General features: G+C 42.3%; 2 protein-coding genes across 8 annotated transcripts in view; both read right to left on the bottom strand.

Annotated features, from left to right (window-relative positions):
• spag9b (sperm associated antigen 9b) overlaps positions 1–9,521 on the bottom strand; it is a 31,701-nt gene extending 22,180 nt beyond the window's left edge. For 4 of the 7 annotated variants that reach the window (XM_041066612.1, XM_041066616.1, XM_041066613.1 and 1 more), the window contains exons 1-2: positions 8,811–9,519; positions 2,453–2,573 (exon numbers count right to left, since the gene is read on the bottom strand). In XM_041066612.1, coding sequence (XP_040922546.1) covers positions 2,453–2,573; positions 8,811–9,110 — 421 coding nt within the window. In that variant the 5' untranslated portion in view covers positions 9,111–9,519. Of the gene's footprint in view, positions 1–2,452; positions 2,574–8,810 lie in introns of all 7 variants that reach the window. The other 3 variants (XM_041066609.1, XM_041066611.1, XM_041066615.1) reach the window with 3 other exon arrangements.
• An 803-nt stretch (positions 9,522–10,324) lies between these two features.
• Positions 10,325–17,241, bottom strand: daglb (diacylglycerol lipase, beta). Its single transcript, XM_041029606.1, has 15 exons — positions 16,573–17,241; positions 16,275–16,426; positions 15,737–15,911; positions 15,377–15,644; positions 15,031–15,153; positions 14,767–14,894; positions 14,469–14,595; positions 14,208–14,291; positions 13,428–13,505; positions 13,230–13,310; positions 12,860–12,987; positions 12,642–12,710; positions 12,163–12,235; positions 11,819–12,072; positions 10,325–11,478 (listed from the first exon to the last, which is right to left on the bottom strand). Exons 1-15 carry the CDS (start codon positions 16,665–16,667, stop codon positions 11,283–11,285), a joined length of 2,031 nt encoding a protein of 676 aa, XP_040885540.1. The 5' UTR covers positions 16,668–17,241; the 3' UTR covers positions 10,325–11,282.
• Between the last annotated feature and the right edge of the window lie 405 nt (positions 17,242–17,646).

A 17,646-nucleotide genomic window follows, 5' to 3' on the forward strand; every position in this document is an offset into this window, starting at 1 on the left:
CATGATCAAACAAGCTGATAATAAGGAACTTTGTCTGAAAACACTATTATCCAGTTGTTCTATATGAATTAACAAATGTGATTTGAGACACTGTTTAACAAAATGTGTATCATTTCATGTCGTGGTAAGAGGAGCGACTTGCTGTAATTACATCTCAGAGCCAGTAGAGGGACACAGTGCACTGACAACGCACCAACCAGAGCAAAGCGTGGACAGGATTATTATAGTACCCTGAATCAATGAGTCCTCTACAAAATCAGATATGACTCATCATTTACTTCAACTATAGCAGAAGTGATTTTGACAACAAAAATTCTGACACCTGCCTTCTTTTGTGTCTGGTTGTGGTGAGCTGAAAAGTTCCTGACATTTTAGTTTATGTACTTGGTGATCATAAAACTCTCAAAGTAATGTCAAGGAAGACTGGAAACAGCAGCCTTCTTCAAAGCACACATATTAGAAAAACACTCTTCTATTCTACACTTAAAGGGTGAGAAATCCACAGACCTATGTATGGAGCAATCCTCAGTCTCAGTCACATCCAGCCAGGAGACCAACACTTACTGATTCCACTGTTTGTGGCTCTCAGGTAGCATTATTTACCTGTAGTCAAAACACTCCTGTTGAGAGTACTATTCAAACGCCAGCCATTAAAGTGCCCTCTCACAAAGGTGGATGCTAAAACATTCCTTTCACACAATTCACACAACCTTCCATTCTTAATGCTCGATGCTTTGCAGCACCCTAACCCTGAAAGTCAGAAATAACCCTTTCCTCAGGTGTTCGAAGAGGCACACATGCAGAATTTGGAAGAACTGAACACCTACGTGGAGAGCAAGTGTTCCTGTGGCAGCTGCACTGAATGATGTAAACTGTGATTCAGCGTGGTTACGAGAGGGCTGATAGAGGAACTGGTGGTAAAAGAGTGGAGCAGAAATAACACAGGTCAGATACAGAGGTGTGTAGAGGTAAAGGAAGGGATGCTGACATGAAAGCCGCGCATGAAAATCCTGATTATCCAAGTACAAATAATATTATGTTAGAGTTGCGTGCTGGTTCTGGAGGCAGTGTTAGATTAAACCATAATCTGAGGTAAACAACTGATTGCTTGGGTGTGGCCACGCTGATTCATCACTGAACAGTACTGTAATGTGATGAGTAGTAGTTCTATTTATGGTAGTTTGTTTCAGTATATATTGGGCACAATTTGTACTAAGGCTTGTCATGATTTGGCAAAACAGATGGTAATGGTTCCCAGTGTCCAAGGTGACTTGTTTTGACTGATCAAAAATCAAAAACCAAAATATATTCGGTTTACTCTGATATGACAAAGAGAAGCAACAAATCCTCACATCTGAGGAACTGAAACCTGAGAAATTGTTGCCTTTTTTCACAGTTTTTGTTTGATAAATGCCTCAAACTATTAATCGATTATCAAAGTGGTTTATTATTTTTCTGCCAATCAAAAAAATCGATACATCAACCAATCATTTCAGCTCAAGTTAGAATGCTTCTCACCATCTCTGATCCCCCTGAACTGTGATATGTCTAATGAAGGCAAAATGACATTAAAAATTCCAGGGAAAGTAATGAACTAAGAATAAACATAAACTGAACTTGACTGTGTGTTTGGATTCATCAAAGTATGCTGATGTTTATAGGGTCGGACTGTATGAGTGTGTGTTCCACTAACATGATTAAACACAGCTTTGTGAGTCGCAGTGCTGCCAAATTCAGTCCACAAACATAGTTATAGGCAAATGAAGCTCTCAAACGGAAAAGGGGAAGTGTCACATCGAAACAAATAAAAAGAAATTTGCTGAGAGCTCTCAAATTTTCCTCTAGCATGACCGAGGTGTATATTACGGCCCGGCGGTGGAACAAAAACGCAGTCACACACATTGTCAACGGTGCAGTCATGCACACATCATGAGGGTTTTCTTTTGATGTCCTGGAAGGACTATCACAGCAAGAACATACTGTCCTTGACATTTAAAACTTCTTTCTTCAGAAAAGGACATAATGTTCAGCCCTTTTTACATTTATCTTTGAGGCATTTAGCCATTTGTATAATCCCAAAATACAGATAAATGCTACTAAAAAAAAACAAACACCTTTCTTTTGCTCCCTAAAATTCTCCTGTTGCTCCCTGACCTGTTCTGGGCTTGGGACACATTTGGCCTTTTCTATTACAGCTCATTTAGCAGACTTGGCAGGCAAACACTCATAATGTGCTACTAATGACCTTAATTCAGTAGGGACATGGAAGTTCATCTGCCCTCTGGCACATCAGGCTAACAAACAGTCACAAGACCTGCAAACTGTCGATGCTGCTCGCAGGGTATCTGGCCTGTGTGTTTAGTGTGTGTGTGCGCATGTGTGTTACTTTCCAATAGTAGAGTCAGTACAATAAACCTGTGTATGTGACAGACGTGCAATGTGATGGACTTACTATGATCTGCAGAGTTTTTAGTTTTGAGCTCGAGGTGACGTGTGTGAGACTCCAACATCACCAGTCGGCACTGGAGTTCTTTCTTCTCGCCCTCCTGGGAGTCTTCAAAGGCGATGTACCTCTGCAGACAAACAGAGAAAACACACATTTACTGTCTGAGACTAACATGGGTACTGTAAACATGTACTCCTACTGAGGGGACGATTTGTTTATGGCAGCAACAGGAGACAATGTCACATATGCATTCGAGCGGCCAGTTTTTCTGAGCCAGATATAAGCTGTCAACGACATCACAAACATGGCGGTCTACGACATTAAAACGGTTGAGTGTGCCTGACAGAGGGTCAGGGCTGGAATGGAGATGTTGTGGACTAAAGCCTGCATGTGTGTGTGATAAAGATCTGCTCATACCAACAGTGTTGATACGGGTGGAAAACATAGCGTACGCAATCCGTCTACTGTCTATTGTGAAAGTCATCTAACCTTTCCACACAACAGGTGCGTAGCACCAACTTTGTCACTGAGACAAAAAAAAAAACGGTTGCAGCTACAGCCTGTGTGTGTGTCCTGGACAAGTTAGTAACAGTTAATATCAGTGTCAAGGCTGTTTTTCCAATCTTCACAGCGTCTGTTGTCACTCGCTCCTTCTCTCAGGGGATCTTGGACTAAGAACTCGGACTGAAGAAACTGGATAAACTAACGCTCTGAAGACAAACACGCACAGTAAAACACTCTGAATAACATTCATATACTGTTACTTTACTGATCCCAGCAAGGCAGATGGATATCAGTGGTCAGAGACAGAGCCACAGGAGACATTTGGGGCTTTGACCCGCATTTAATCCATTTAACGTTGGGTAAAACCACTGCTCCCTGCTGGCAATTCATTTTGTGAATTAATTAGTTAAGATGAAACTTTAATGAGCTCTGCTGGGAAAGTGGGTCAAATAACAAGATAAAGTGAAGAAAAACTGGCAAACAAAGTAAAAGGGGATAACAGCGTCACTTAAAGTACTGCTGGGGCGTACTCAAAACACAGAATTTAAAATTAAGAAGTTGTGTTGATCATCAGTTGCAGTGGAACATACTGAGGCAAATAAGGAAAATATGGTTGGGTCTGGTCTGGGGATCATCAAATTCACCAGGTTTTATCCTCTGGGGATCATAAATGTCAATACAAAATTCCATTGCATTCATTTTCAAAACCAGTGACTCGTCTGCGGATACTAAACACCAGTACCAGTTCTCTCTTTTCTTCACATTTAAAATCTGTATGTGTATCAGTATTTTAGGAGCCCATCTACTGACACCTCAGCTGATCAGCTGAGTCAGCTGTCTGATAACAGACGAAGAGTTTGCCGTGCCTGTAAACATGCAGTCTTGTGATGTGGGTACTCATAGTGGATAAGAGGCCATGCGGTCAGGCCCTGGGCAGGGTGTGGATGTCATCTGCAAGGAGATGAGGATCACCTGAGCACCCTGTTACAAGCAGCCTCTTCTTTACACGCAAGTCACATTTGGACCAGAGGTGTCTGACAAAGGTATTTCTTCAAGATGCCTTTGCGAACTCCCTCTGAAGACTGAGTCTGCTTTTATTCTTTTTCATACACAATTCGGTCATTGACGGGCTCAGATGTTTTCTCTCCCTCTGGGCTCTTTAACTATTTTCAGTGTGGAGCACTTGATTCGCCATTAATCATCTTTGAACATTCTCTTTATCGAGTGGAATCTAACAAATAAAGAAGTGAATAGTTTTTGCCTTATTGTGAAATTTGACTTTGTACGAATGCACACAATTTCTCTCACCCTCAAGCCCCAAATAAGCCCCTCTACCCCCACCTCAAGGGGGGGGGGGGGGGGGGGGGGGGGTCCAGAAAGCCCAGGGAGCATCTTAAGAACTAAGGTATTGGAAGTAAAGCAGCATTTCCCATGTAAATCTAATAAGAGCATTAACATAGCACTGGGCGAGACTACAGACGAGTGGGTTCTTGGGGGAAGGAGGGTGACACCCTAATCTGTAAATGTGCATAACTGTAACACAAAGACAAAATGTATCAAGCTACAGGTTGCTGTTTATTTTAAAATGTTGACAGTACACGTGTTTGGAGAAAGTGGAGACTCCTCCTTAGAGTTACACCAATTAACACTTCTAAACACCATAAAAGACTAGCCTGCTGTATGGGTGACACATGCAGACACCCCCTCCTACAGTATCAACACATTCATTAGAACAACTCCCAACAACTTCCCTTCTCACACAGCTGCTCATCATATGACCCACGAAGGAGGCCTGTGCATATGACAACGCTCCAGAGAATGAGTGTTCCAGCGCTTTAACGTGCACTCTTCCCCCTACGCTGCATGTATAAGGCTCCCTTTGTCCCTGTGCGCCAACACGCTCTCTCTCTCTCTCACACACACACACACACACACACACACAAACACATGTGGCTGCAGCACAAGTGCGTGCACGCCCACACAGACAGAGCTCCACTGTACTTGCACTCAATTGACAGAGAGACAAATCAACTCCTTTTAGTGTTTTTTGGCTGTGGGCTGCTACCGGGGACATTTGGGGAAACTGGGGTGTGTCAGGCCGCAGCTACCAGACACAATAAACTGACCGAAGAAACAGCGCACCGTATCGAATAGGATAAAAACATTATAATGGCGTGATCAGGAATATGGATGTTATAAAGATACAGCCAATTTTGATGAGAACATGTTAGCCTATTGCAATCAAGTGACTTACAATTAGTGATTAGCTACAGGCTACAACACAGTGCTGATAAACTGGCTGTGATACATGCTAGCAGCTCAGTGATGACTTTGTTGATCCCCAGGATGCAAACCATGAATGTCTGAATACATTTTTGTGTGTATTTATCTGGTAGATGTTGAGATATTTTACAGGATAAGTGAAAACTCCAATGACCTGCTAGTTGTGCCAAGAGTATATATCCTCTTGGGATCATGAATATCTGCAGAAAAGTTCATGAAAATCTTTTGGATTATTTGATGAGATATTTCAGTCTGGACCAAACTGGTAGACTGACATAGAGCCATGTCCAAGAACCAAAACTGAAGTTAAGGTTCCATCTTTCTAATTCTACATCAACATTATGCTCATGTCATTTGAGGCTACGCTACAGTACGAGATCATAAACCAGTGCTCTTGTCCTGTATCCAAACAGACTTCATGTTAATGATTGACAGTGATCAATCAGCTGGCTTTCTACGGGAGTAGGCTGTGGTCCTTTGCAGGTCAGCAGACAACCCTGACTGGACAAAAGAACTGAGGGAAGTGCTGTTTCTCCCCAAGAATTTCCTGCCTTGCCTTTTCCTCTGCCCCGACAAACTACTAAGAGGAGGTATTCCTCTAGGCTTGGAGCAGCGACAAGCAGGACTTGGCTCAAACAATGTGCTTGTTTGGTAAGATTAATCTGCTCCTTTACTTCTAGAGTGACTTGTCGCCCAAATGAGAAGCTTAATAACAGAGTCTGTGCCATGCTACTCATTCGCCTCCTTTGAGTTGGCACTTGCTTTGGTTTTGGGGGAAACTTCCCATTTAAACAGTCTGAGTGAACCATGTGAACCGATATCAACAAAAGGCTGTGAGTACAGTATGTCTGTGTGTTTCTATACCTGGGCGAGCACATCAAAGTCATGGACAACGTTAGAGACCATTAGATGCTCATCACATCCACTCTTTATTTACTTTGGGAAAATATATAGTTTGCTTGTTTGTTCTTAAATATGACAGAAAGTCTTACTGTTTTCCCTTATTCAGGACTCAGTCAGGATTTAGCCACATTTGAATCTGATGACAGTTTAGCGGTTGTTTGCTGATGCTGCCAGCACTGTCAATCACACCTGATCAAATCACACCAATCAAACACAACTTGAAATAATCAAGTGTGTTTTTTTTTCCCCTACATTTCAATTTGACGGTTGATTATTCAGTCAGGACCATTTAAAGTTATAGAAAAATCATGAGAATTTGAGTTTCCAGGAGCTTTAAAACAAACAACACCTGTAAGCTTTTCAAGATTTTGACATAATTTTCTTTCATGTATTCATCCTAAATCCCCAAATGTATCTCAACATGGATGTGATTGTCGGTTACTTGTATATTATATTTGTTGCAATAAAGTATTGTTTTGGCATCAGTCTCAGAGCTCAGGTGTCGTACTGGTACCACTATTTTTTAAAAAGTGTCACAGTCTACCCTTGTTTCAATCCACAGTACAAGTCTGAATAGGATGCTTGGTATAGTGAACAGCTCTGTTTATTAACCTGTCCAGTACAGTCATGACTGTCTATAGCCATAAACGCCACATCCTGAGCTCTGATTGTTCATTCAAGTTCCTACGCTGATGTGCACAGAAGCTAAACTCTCTGACAGAGAGGATGTAGAGACCTATGACTTCATCTCACTATAAGAACACTACTGATCACACTGATATGTAAGCTAACTGAGGTATTTAACACACAGTAGCCAGAAGGAACAAGACTAATGAATCCATTACATACCAATGGAAACTCTCTTGTGCACAGGTCTATCCAAAAGCTTTAGCAACATGCTACGACATGATATAAATTATTAACACACTGCTTTGTGACCTGTTGTGCTTGTCATTCAACATTTAACTGTCAAGTCAAATGTCAACAACTGGGAAAATACCGACGCGTGGCAAAAAGTGTACATATACTGTACTGTGAGCTCTAAATCCTGGCACATGTAAATAAATTAATAAAATAATAATGTTTGTTTTATGTTGAAATATATGTTGTTATAAGTTATGGTCTAAAATATTTTAATCCTGTTTCCAGTCTGAACAATGTTGGCCAGCACTACTTTTGCTGGGATTAAAAGTGTAGAGGCTGAAAAAAATAATAAGGCAGATTAAGTGGAACCCCCTGCAGTAGTTCAGGGTTGTTAAAGATGCTTGAGTGAGGGGCAGCTTGTGTGTGTAATGCCCAAACATGAGGAGCACGGAGGATTAGGAGGAGGCCTGCTGTGTGTTTGAGCTTGAAAAGCACAAAGACACAACTAAATGAAACTCACTGAGAAATGTATTTTGGAATCTTGTAATCAAACTGTAACCAAATGATTTTTGGAAGAGAGAGAGTAAGATATTAACTTCAAGTGATTGCAGCAGTACTTATTCAACATAGCTTTCATCTCATCAGTGTGCCTGTTGCTGCCAAGGATTTACCATGAGCTCGGTGTCTGTGCATTGAAGATTTAAGGCAGGTCTCTTGGTGAGGAGAAAATTTGATGTTGCAAGAGGCAAAGCTAAATTTACAAGGCTGCAAAAATGAGAAAGTCACAAAGCAGTGGCACAAGGTAATTATAAAACACTGCACAGGTCAAAGTCTTTTTCTGTTTTATACTGAATGACCTCTATCAAATGAGAGCACTCTTTAGAGCGTCTTCCCAGTTCATTTGGACCAAACTGTGACTACCACTGACCTAATACCAGGATAAGCACCCAAAATTAAATTTCATCTCAGACTTGCTGTTGTGCAGAGCCACAGAAAATGTGTTACTGTCCAAAAATAGACGGTACTATAGGGATGAAGTGATGAAGAGCATGCTAATAAGTGCATCACTGGTTGGATCAAATGACAGGGCTCATGTTTTTTGCTTCGGTGATACTGTCATTAGACATGACGCTGAATGCGATCACCAGGATTCAAATCTGTTTTTTTCTAGGAGTGGCAGAAGGCAACCACCTCACAAACAAACTAGTGGTGGATTTGCATTATGTCGGAGGCTTGACTGAAAATCACTGTCGAGGTAATATAAGCTGAACTACAGTGGTGCAAATCCAACTTGATGCAGTATGTACTGCAACTATGGGTCCCAGAGAGTGGCATCCATGGCGACACAAACTTTCCAACTACAGAACAGACTGTTCTTCAGAGCTATTGATATTTGAGATCGTATTTTATCTGAAAGTCCAGAGACTGATCGTTTAGGAAACTAATCCAACCCATTAAGCTGTGATTCTTTAAAAAAAATTCAATTCAGAGATAAGGTTTGCCTCTTATTGCCTCAACTCTCTTCCGTCAATTTCCAACGACCAGTTTTTAAAACGTCATTCTTCATCAAAATGTGCTTTGTGGGGGTCTATAAGTATGCCGAATTATGGAGTGGCTTGTATATTTCATTAAAAGTACTAATTTGGGATTAATGAGAACTGATGTGTAGTTGATAAGTATCGCGAAAATGAACTGCCAGATTTTCGAATCGAGTTCGGTGTCAAATCTTTCCATACGCGTACATAGATACGAGGCTTTAATCCACAGTCCGTGTTATAAATTAGTTTGGCAGTTGTGCTGTGAAACCCACCTCTTCTGCGTGTTTCCTCAGTGCCTTCTCTCGTTCGTACTGGGTAACGAGTTGCTCGTTGTCTTCCTTCAGCAACTCCAGCTCCACTTCGTGCTCCTGGTTGACAGCGAACACCGAGTCCAAGTTCTCCAGCACGGCAACGACCAGCGGCATCAGCTCTTTCACTACGTCCTCGTCGTATTTTTCGATTAGCCGTTCAAACTCTCGGTATATTGAACTGGCCAAGCCTGAGACCCGCTCGGACATCATGGCAGAGTTGCCCGTGTCGTCCTGATACAGGACTACGTCGTCCAGCTCCATTTTCTTGCCTCCACTTGCACTTCTTTCCCAGCTAACGTTAATGAGCTAGCCGCAAGCTTCAGCTGGCCAGAGGCTGTCCGCCTTGCTTCTTCAAGCGCCACAAAACTATGTTTCTAAAACATCGCTCGACTGTCGTTTGTCGTACAGAGGAGACACAAAGTCTAAATTCCGTAGTCGTCTGTACGGCTAACTTTAGGAGCGGGCTAGCCGTGTTGCTAGCAGTACTGAAAAGTCTTTACTTGGCTCCTGATTAGTTTCCCTGTCCAACAGATGAGCTCCTGATGTTGCCTTCACGTGCTGTCGGAAAGGTGGAGAATGAACGCAGTCAAACCACTCATCAAAGTAGTAAACACTACGAAGAGAGAATGGGTTTTATCCCAGGAGTCACTTTATACGTAATTGTGGGGAAAAAAGTCAAAGGCAAAATGTGCTCACGAAAACATTAAAGTGCTACAGAGCTGTAAAAACGCTGAAATGCTACCATACAACGATTTAGCAAGTGAGTGGCAAAAAAAAACATAGTCAATGAACGCGATCAGCTCATTAGTTCATACTGTAAAAGCTAAATGAATAAAGTCTTCTGACCTGTTGCTAATATAGTTTCTGTCATGTGACGTTTAAGGGGCGGTGAACAAATCATATCAACCGATTAAAAGAAATACAAATCATTTATTTGCAGCCTCCAATCATTTCATGTTTCATGAATTAATCCCAGTTGGTCTTCTAACACATATCATCTCACGTCGATCAAACACAGTACTAATGTGGGCCCAAAGTTTTATTTCTCACATAACCTCACAGCCATAAGTAGAAACAAATAGCTGATATAAAACTTTGATACTGCACAGATTGTCAGATTACACTGACTGATGAACTGACCGTGTCCGTGCTTTCAAACACGAGCTTACGAGGATCACTTGAAGATGTCATGTGTCAGTGATGGGACGCTGCGGTTACGTCACATGCTAAAGAGGGCTGGAAGGGACAGTTTCAAAACTGAAACTAATCCTCATTCATCGGAAACATTTTATAATTATTGCCCCCCCCCATCCACCCCACCCCCCCCCCACACACACACACACACTCACTTACATGGCTTCAGTCCAGAGATTAATCCCACTGTTTAATTGGTTCAACAGGTTGCTGTCAGAGTTCAGTTTTTTTTTTTAATTCATCATTTTAGGAAAAAAAAAATCCAAGGATAAAGAGTGAGCTTCGAAAGAAGCTTTTATTTGCATCAAGAAGTCCAATGCATTTTATTGAGGATGTGAATAAGATAGGCAGGCATCAGTTGATTCAGGTGTTAATATATTACCTGAAACAAAAAGATGTAATATTTATGGCAAGTAAACAGGTTCCCACAAAATGTAGAAGTACAGTCTTTCTACCTCTCACATGTATCGCGTTTACGCCAATCACCATGCACTATTCAGACCGCATTGCAGAAAATGCAGAACCAAACTCACTGTAAACACTCTGCACTCTTCACTGTTTCTGTAAAGCAATTCTTTTGACTTGTTTGTCCATAATGCATAGGCACTGTTCATCCTGATGTCTCAAGACATTTAAACACGAGACAGACTCACCATAATTACTATACAATGAAGATGTAATGATTTAAACCACATTTGGAAGTAAAAGTCACCCCTAAATCCTCTCGTCCTGGATCATACTGCTCCTCAGTCGTCCCCACAGATCAGGAAGACCATTTGAGTGACCGGTGGGGGGGGGGGGGGGGGCAGCCTCTACCAACCATACGGCACTCACACAAACATTAGATGTAAAACACTGACATGACAATATAACCGCAGCACTGTCAAATATTGTACACAATGCACATTCAGATATCATGGCATAAAGTTGCGCATGGAGTAGCTCAGAGAACTGAAATAAAAATTAAATATTAAAATTAAAAGTAAATAATTAAAAGTGCAATTTAACAAACAAGTCCCTGTGCTCCAGCATGTTTCTCTTGACAAGTTAACACGATTCACGGAGATCATGTCTTTCATTACAATCAAGTCCTAATGTATACACTTATGCAGGCCCAGTAATAAGGTTTGGGACCAACTTGAAAGAATCCTGGATCAAACGTGAAGAAACTCAAACAGCTAACATATATCAGAAACAGGCTTAGCATACAAGATAAGCACTCAGTCTTTGTGGTACATTTCAGATAGTATTGTGCTGGCTGTTGTTCAGGGAGGACGGGCAGAGGGAGAAGGGCCTATCAATGATCAGACTGTTGAGTGCTCGAAGCACAATGTCAGGCATGTGATCTGCAAGCATCCTGGGGCTGATCAAAATGCTCCTGAAGGCCATTTCATTGGACCACTCTGCACGATAGCTGGCCTGGGAAAAACAGGACCTGAGGAGAGAGGCAGAGGAAAAAAAAAAAATTGGTGGCAAGGTCTTTTCTTTTTCATCTGGCACTGATGCACATCATCCACTATCAGCATCTACCATCATATGTAACTGAATCCTGTATAAACAGGATGGATGGAAGTTGTGTCAACTGAAGTCTAAGTTCTGAAAAGAGTTGAGGTGCCTGACTAGAACTTATGATGTGAGCTGGTGTGCATGTACTGAAAGCTAATCGATTCTCATGGACTCCACTGTTCGCTGCAGTTATTCAGTTTATTTAACCAGGTGGGAAATGTTGAAGCTTCCCCAGTATCCTATTTTAATCCTACTACTTGTAGACGCACCTCCGAGACGGCCCATCATCTGTGATGTGCAGAATTCGCCCAGGCAGGAACAGTGGTAAGTGAGTAGCCTTGTGGGCAGGTGAGTCGTCTGATCCCAGGCTCTGATAGGATGATGACTGGCGAATAATTAGTGACTCCTCCCCCAGCAGCGGCTGGCTGAGCTCCTCCTCCCTCCTGTTGTCCATCTCAGTCGGAAAATCATCCGGATCTCCTCCAAACAGCTCATACCAAAGGCCCTGTAGCAGGATGCGATACTGCAACACAGAAAGACATATATTAAATTAGTGTATGATGGTGTCAAGGTGCAAAACTATTCCAATGTCGCTGCACTGAATGTGCCTTACTTTGGGCTTATTGCAGTTTGAAACAATTTTAAGGATCCTTCTCTTCAGATCCTCCATGTTGGGAATGCTCAGTCTGTACAAAGAGACAGAGGAGAGATTGAATAAAACAAAGAGGGAACACTGCAAAGGACAAACGCAACTTAAAAAGAAGAGAGAAAAAATGAGCATGTGAGCTACACTCACATTCTCCTTCTCTGTGCCTGTAATAACAGGGCAGACCCAAATATAGAGTCTCCATCACACAGTAGTCTATAATAGTCTGCACACCACAACACATTCATATCAGGCTTCTGAACACAAGAGTCTGCAGTGCAGCTGACACACAAACATGTATTTGCCTTCGGCGATCCACAGTGAATAATGTCACAATAAACCAAACAGCTACAAGGAACTGACCAGTGACAACATACAATATTAATTCACGACGCTTTTTAATTTTAAATAACACATTTTCATAGATCAGAATGAATCAGTCCTACCTGGGAACCAGATCCTTTCCCAGCACAACCGAGAGCACAAAGTCCTTGGAGTAATCAGCTAAGGCTTTACTGCACAGGGAGAAAACACATGAAAGGAGGAGGCCAGCAATTAACAGTATATAGTAGACTGGTATGTGAACAATATGCTGTATATTTTAATTTAAAATATAACTGCAGTTCATGGTCTCAACTGCCTGTTGGATGCATGTCTTCCTTACCTCAGGAGTCCCCCTGGTGGAGAGAATGCGTAGCACTGCAGAGTGGGGAAGGAATTGCGCAAGAGGATGGCCAGCAGTGCAGCTGTGCCAGCGCCCAGACTGTGACCCGTGATGACCAGTTTATATTCCTATAAACACAAGAACACACAAAACACACGGCACATTAAAGTGCAATTTCAAATGGACACACCAGTTGATACTGTGACAAGGAGAGTATCATGTTTTCCTGCCTCAGCTGTGCCATCCCAGTAAACCTGTCCCACTGATGGCATCTTATTCCCTCCAAATAGGATCTGTCAGCAGGGATCTGACTGAAATAAAATACAGGGACGCCCTCTGTGGCTGAGAAACAGCTTCCAACACTTCTTACCGGCGCAACGGAGAAAGCCTGGTTCAGGATGCCATCGTTGACCAGCTTCTTGTAGATGTAACCTGCCGCTTGGCACATGCCCTACATTAGTCAGAGACACAGCAGCATTAATCTCTACTGACACACACACCTTACACATTAAAACCGTCCACCTAAGACAGCAAAGAAAGGTGTTCCTGTGTTTGAATGGACATTTACCTTGTGAGCGTAGCAGGCGCCAGACACTCCTTCTATAGGCAGGTTCTCACATTCAGCAGACAGGTCTGTCAGGACATCCTGCAGAACACACACTGAGTTAGGTGAACAATAAACTAGGACACTGATTACACACACATCAGACCACATACCAAGGGCACAGGTAAAACAACATGTCTAGAATATTTTTTTTTATATTGAACGAAATCCTGTGTTAAAACTCAATATTGGGACAAAGGTTTTAGATCTGCTGAGAAACATATTTTTCAACCACAGCACCACAATACATCTTTTACCTTCACCGCTTTCCTGTGTAAACACATACTGAAACACTCACACATGCCCTGACTTACCCTTCACACTTTCACTTCCCTCTTTGTTTTTTTTCCTACATAAGAGCTATTTAAATTTCTCTCAAGGAGCAGTTACATGATATCAGATGTAGACCAAATGGCACCTATATTTATCAGTCTATTTAAACGCTATCATACAAACAGGGAAGTGGAACCGAACTTTCAGGGGAAACAGGATGTTAATAGCAATAATTACAAATGTACAGCAGTTGAACAAAAATACGGATAACAAGCTGAGAGAAGATAATCACACCCCTTTTACATGTACACACATGACAAAACCTAGTTTATGGTTCTAACAACATGAAGTTTTTGACTACAGGGACTACACCAAAAAAATTTCAGAAGAGGAGATAAGAAAACAACAAATTAGATGGAATATATTATATTTTATTCACAAATAAAGTGCTCAGTGTGAGTCCCAACTCACCTTCAGTGAGAGTGTTCCTCTGACAGCCACCAGAACGGCTTCTCTCTTATGATCCAGAGCCACGAAAAAGGGGATCTCATAGATCTGCAACGAACCCAGCTTGGTTAAATGATCAACAGACTCTGGACCAACAGTTTGAATCACTAACACACTGACACTGTCAGACTGGTGGTGACCTCTAAAGGATAAAACTGAGAAGAAACTATGAACACAGGGGAGTGTTCCTGACAGAGGGGGGGGCATGACTGGTGAAATTCATACCTGGTTGTGGAAGCTGACGTGGATGAAGTCTCTGTACTGCAACCCAGTGCTCTGCAGGATGGATGAGAAGTGACAGCCAAGGTGGTCTCCTCCAACGATGTCATACTCAGCTGTCTGACTCCTACAGCTGACATATACATATATACTCATTTTGATTTGGGTTACCAAACTAACTGGGTCTGAACTAAGCTAAGAGGGAGAAGTTCAATCCTTGGCTTCAGTCCTTAACTAACCTAACCTCAGAAGTCTTTTGACTTACAGGTCCCTTTGACAAAAATAAACAAGGAGTACATCTTACCAGTCTCCACTTAGTTTGCAGGGCCCAGTAAAGAGGTTGGAGTAAATGTACAGCGGCCAGCCATAGGCTGCTGCAGCAAACTGCATACAGTGAGCTGCTTTCTCCAACTCTGTCTCCAAATCTTCTCCCTTCAAACAATTACAGATATACAAGCAACGTAAATCACATGAAGTGATGCTGACTTTAAACATCACAGCTTACAGTAATGTAATGTCAGGTCACAGGTCTGCTGTAGCTACATGACTGACAGGCTCCACTACTTACAATGGGAGAGGAAGGACTGTGAGGGACTATGGCATCTGGGTCTCTGCTATGCTCCATCTTATCCTGCTCCTGGTGCAGCAGAGCCAAACCAGCTGCTATGTCACTGGGGACCAGATCTGTGTCCTGCCACACACACACACACACACAGAATACCAGAAAGCATCTCATAATTGGCTCTGTGACAGTACCACACCACTGGACAGTTGTTTCATATTTCACACTATTCACTTTGTTTCAGTCTTTCTTGACGTATTGTATTATCAAATCTGACTTTACTGAGTTTACAAACCCACTAACTGCCAGATGCAAAAGAAGGCACAGACAAAATAGAGCAAGTAACCCTTACAGAGAAGAATCCGCTGAAGAGCTGTGCGATGCTAGAGAACGCGGCTCGGTGGCTTTCGTCCTGTGGCAGACAACAGCACAGCAGCCGCAGCCTGCTCTCCCACACCTTGACGGCCAGGGAGCGAGCTGTGGAGAAGAACTGGGTGCCGCCGCTACTCTCCATGTCTCGCACTCCCAGTGGCTCCATGACAGCAGGCGGAGAATGGGGGCTGCCGAGGGGGTCAAACACAAATACCACGCCCAGCCCCGTAAAGAGCAGGATAATCCAGCTGTTGTGACAAAGGGGAAAAAAAGATACTTGATCAAAACAACTCTTCAACTAGGATTAACAATTATGAAGTCAAAACTCTAAACAACCCACCTGGCAACCACTGCTGCGATGACAGCCCCCACTGTGGCAGGATCGCACCCTCTGCCATCGTCAGACACCCAGACCGCTCCCAGACAGGCCCACACCAGCTCAGGGATGTACAGGAGAGCTCGCAGGTACACCAGTGCAGGCATAGAGCGTCGTGGGCCAGGATTTGTTATGGTACCTGTGAAACGATGATAGAGGTCACTGGAATTAACAAAAACATACCTATGCTTTGCACTCGTGTCAGCTGGATGTTTAATGGACTGCAGCACAGTTGAAGATTCTGATGTTACAGACAGTAGCAAATTTAATTTTTGGTTAAAATTTGTCTCATCAATCAGGGTTTTTTTTTGCTTTGTCTCCCACCACTTTCTTAAAGGTGTGTTATGTAAAGCAGCAACTCTCTTGCAAACTTCCTGCACTGCTTATTGCAAAATAACTGTATTTTGACACCACTGTTGCTGCGGGTAAAATCAAGTGTTTACCTGTGTCTACTTTATGCATAAGGCACATACAATTGTAAGTCAGAAGACAAATGATTTACCTTGGGCACTGACGTAGACAATAGCACATAATGACAGGATGATGAGCCCAAGCACAACCAACAGTCCGACCAGGTAAATGTGAAGAACTCCTCTCCCATTACAGTCAAAATGACCTTTGTGATAAGTATACAGAATAATAGCGCCAATCCACCTTAGGGGAAAAAAACAACAACAGCAGAGACAGAAAATTATTATTAGTTATTAATATAAATATCATTATTATGCCTAACTAGTCGAACTTTAGGTGGGAAAAGTCCCAAGTAAATCATGGACATCCATGAAGGTAAAGCAACATACCAAATTACGCGGATGAACAGTTCAAAGGAGCTGGGGAAAACAAGGTCGTCAGTGGCGATCCCCCACCGCCGACCAAACACCACCATTCCAGGCATTTTGCGGGTAAATAAGCCGAGATATCCCACTGACGGAAACTAACCCTTTCACCGCTATAAAATGAGCCGGGTTCTCTTGAGCAATGGACACCTCACATCCTGCATGACTTCACTGCCAAAGGAGCAGCTACACGGGATGGCAAAGGGCCGTGCCCACTATTGTCACATTCTACTTTCCAATGTTGCTCAATCGCCCAAAAATGTGTCCGCTAACGTTACGTAATGTACCCAAAGTAGTTATAATGCACCGTATTGCGCTTTGCGACCGGTGAACACGTAGCTAGGCTGATAACAGTAGATAACGCTGCTAATGCGGTTATCGACAGCTAGCAGTTTATACCGTCGCGTGACCAGCTTCTAACATTAGCTTTCTCGCTAAAAATACTCTATATATATATTCCGAGAAATTGATTGCTAATCCTGTTTGACGAACGCCACAGACATTACTATTGTTTCTGTGAACATCTCACTCTGCAACTAAGGTTATCTATTCATCTCATAAGGCAGAGTGAAATATAGCCACACATAGAACGCTGGCTTGTTTTGTTTTTCTCGAAACCCAACACAGTCCGTCCGTTAATGACACCCAATTGCAACAGCGGCCATCGTATGAAAGTTCCGGGTTTTTTCTTTCCTCTCAATATTGAAGGCATGTAATATAGCGCCACCTCGTGGATGATAGCAAACAGTTTTATACAATGCTAAACTAAAGCGAAGTTATTTCTACTAAACCTGTCTAGTGCTTCAACCTTAGTCCATCCTCCCTAACAATTTCACTAAATGTTCAAAAGTCTCCTTAAAATTAATTTTGAAAGTTAAAAGTTCATACAGTATATACGTAGATATGTGTAATATAAGTAATAATAAGTGACTTTCCTAAAATCGAATGGGATTAATTGAGAACTGTAAACACGTTATCTAGCTAGCTATTGTAGTATTTTTTTTTTTTTTTTAATTATGTACTAGATTGCATTTTGTC

Source organism: Toxotes jaculatrix, chromosome 21 (assembly GCF_017976425.1).
Source record: "Toxotes jaculatrix isolate fToxJac2 chromosome 21, fToxJac2.pri, whole genome shotgun sequence".
In the NCBI taxonomy this organism is placed as follows: domain Eukaryota; kingdom Metazoa; phylum Chordata; class Actinopteri; family Toxotidae; genus Toxotes; species Toxotes jaculatrix.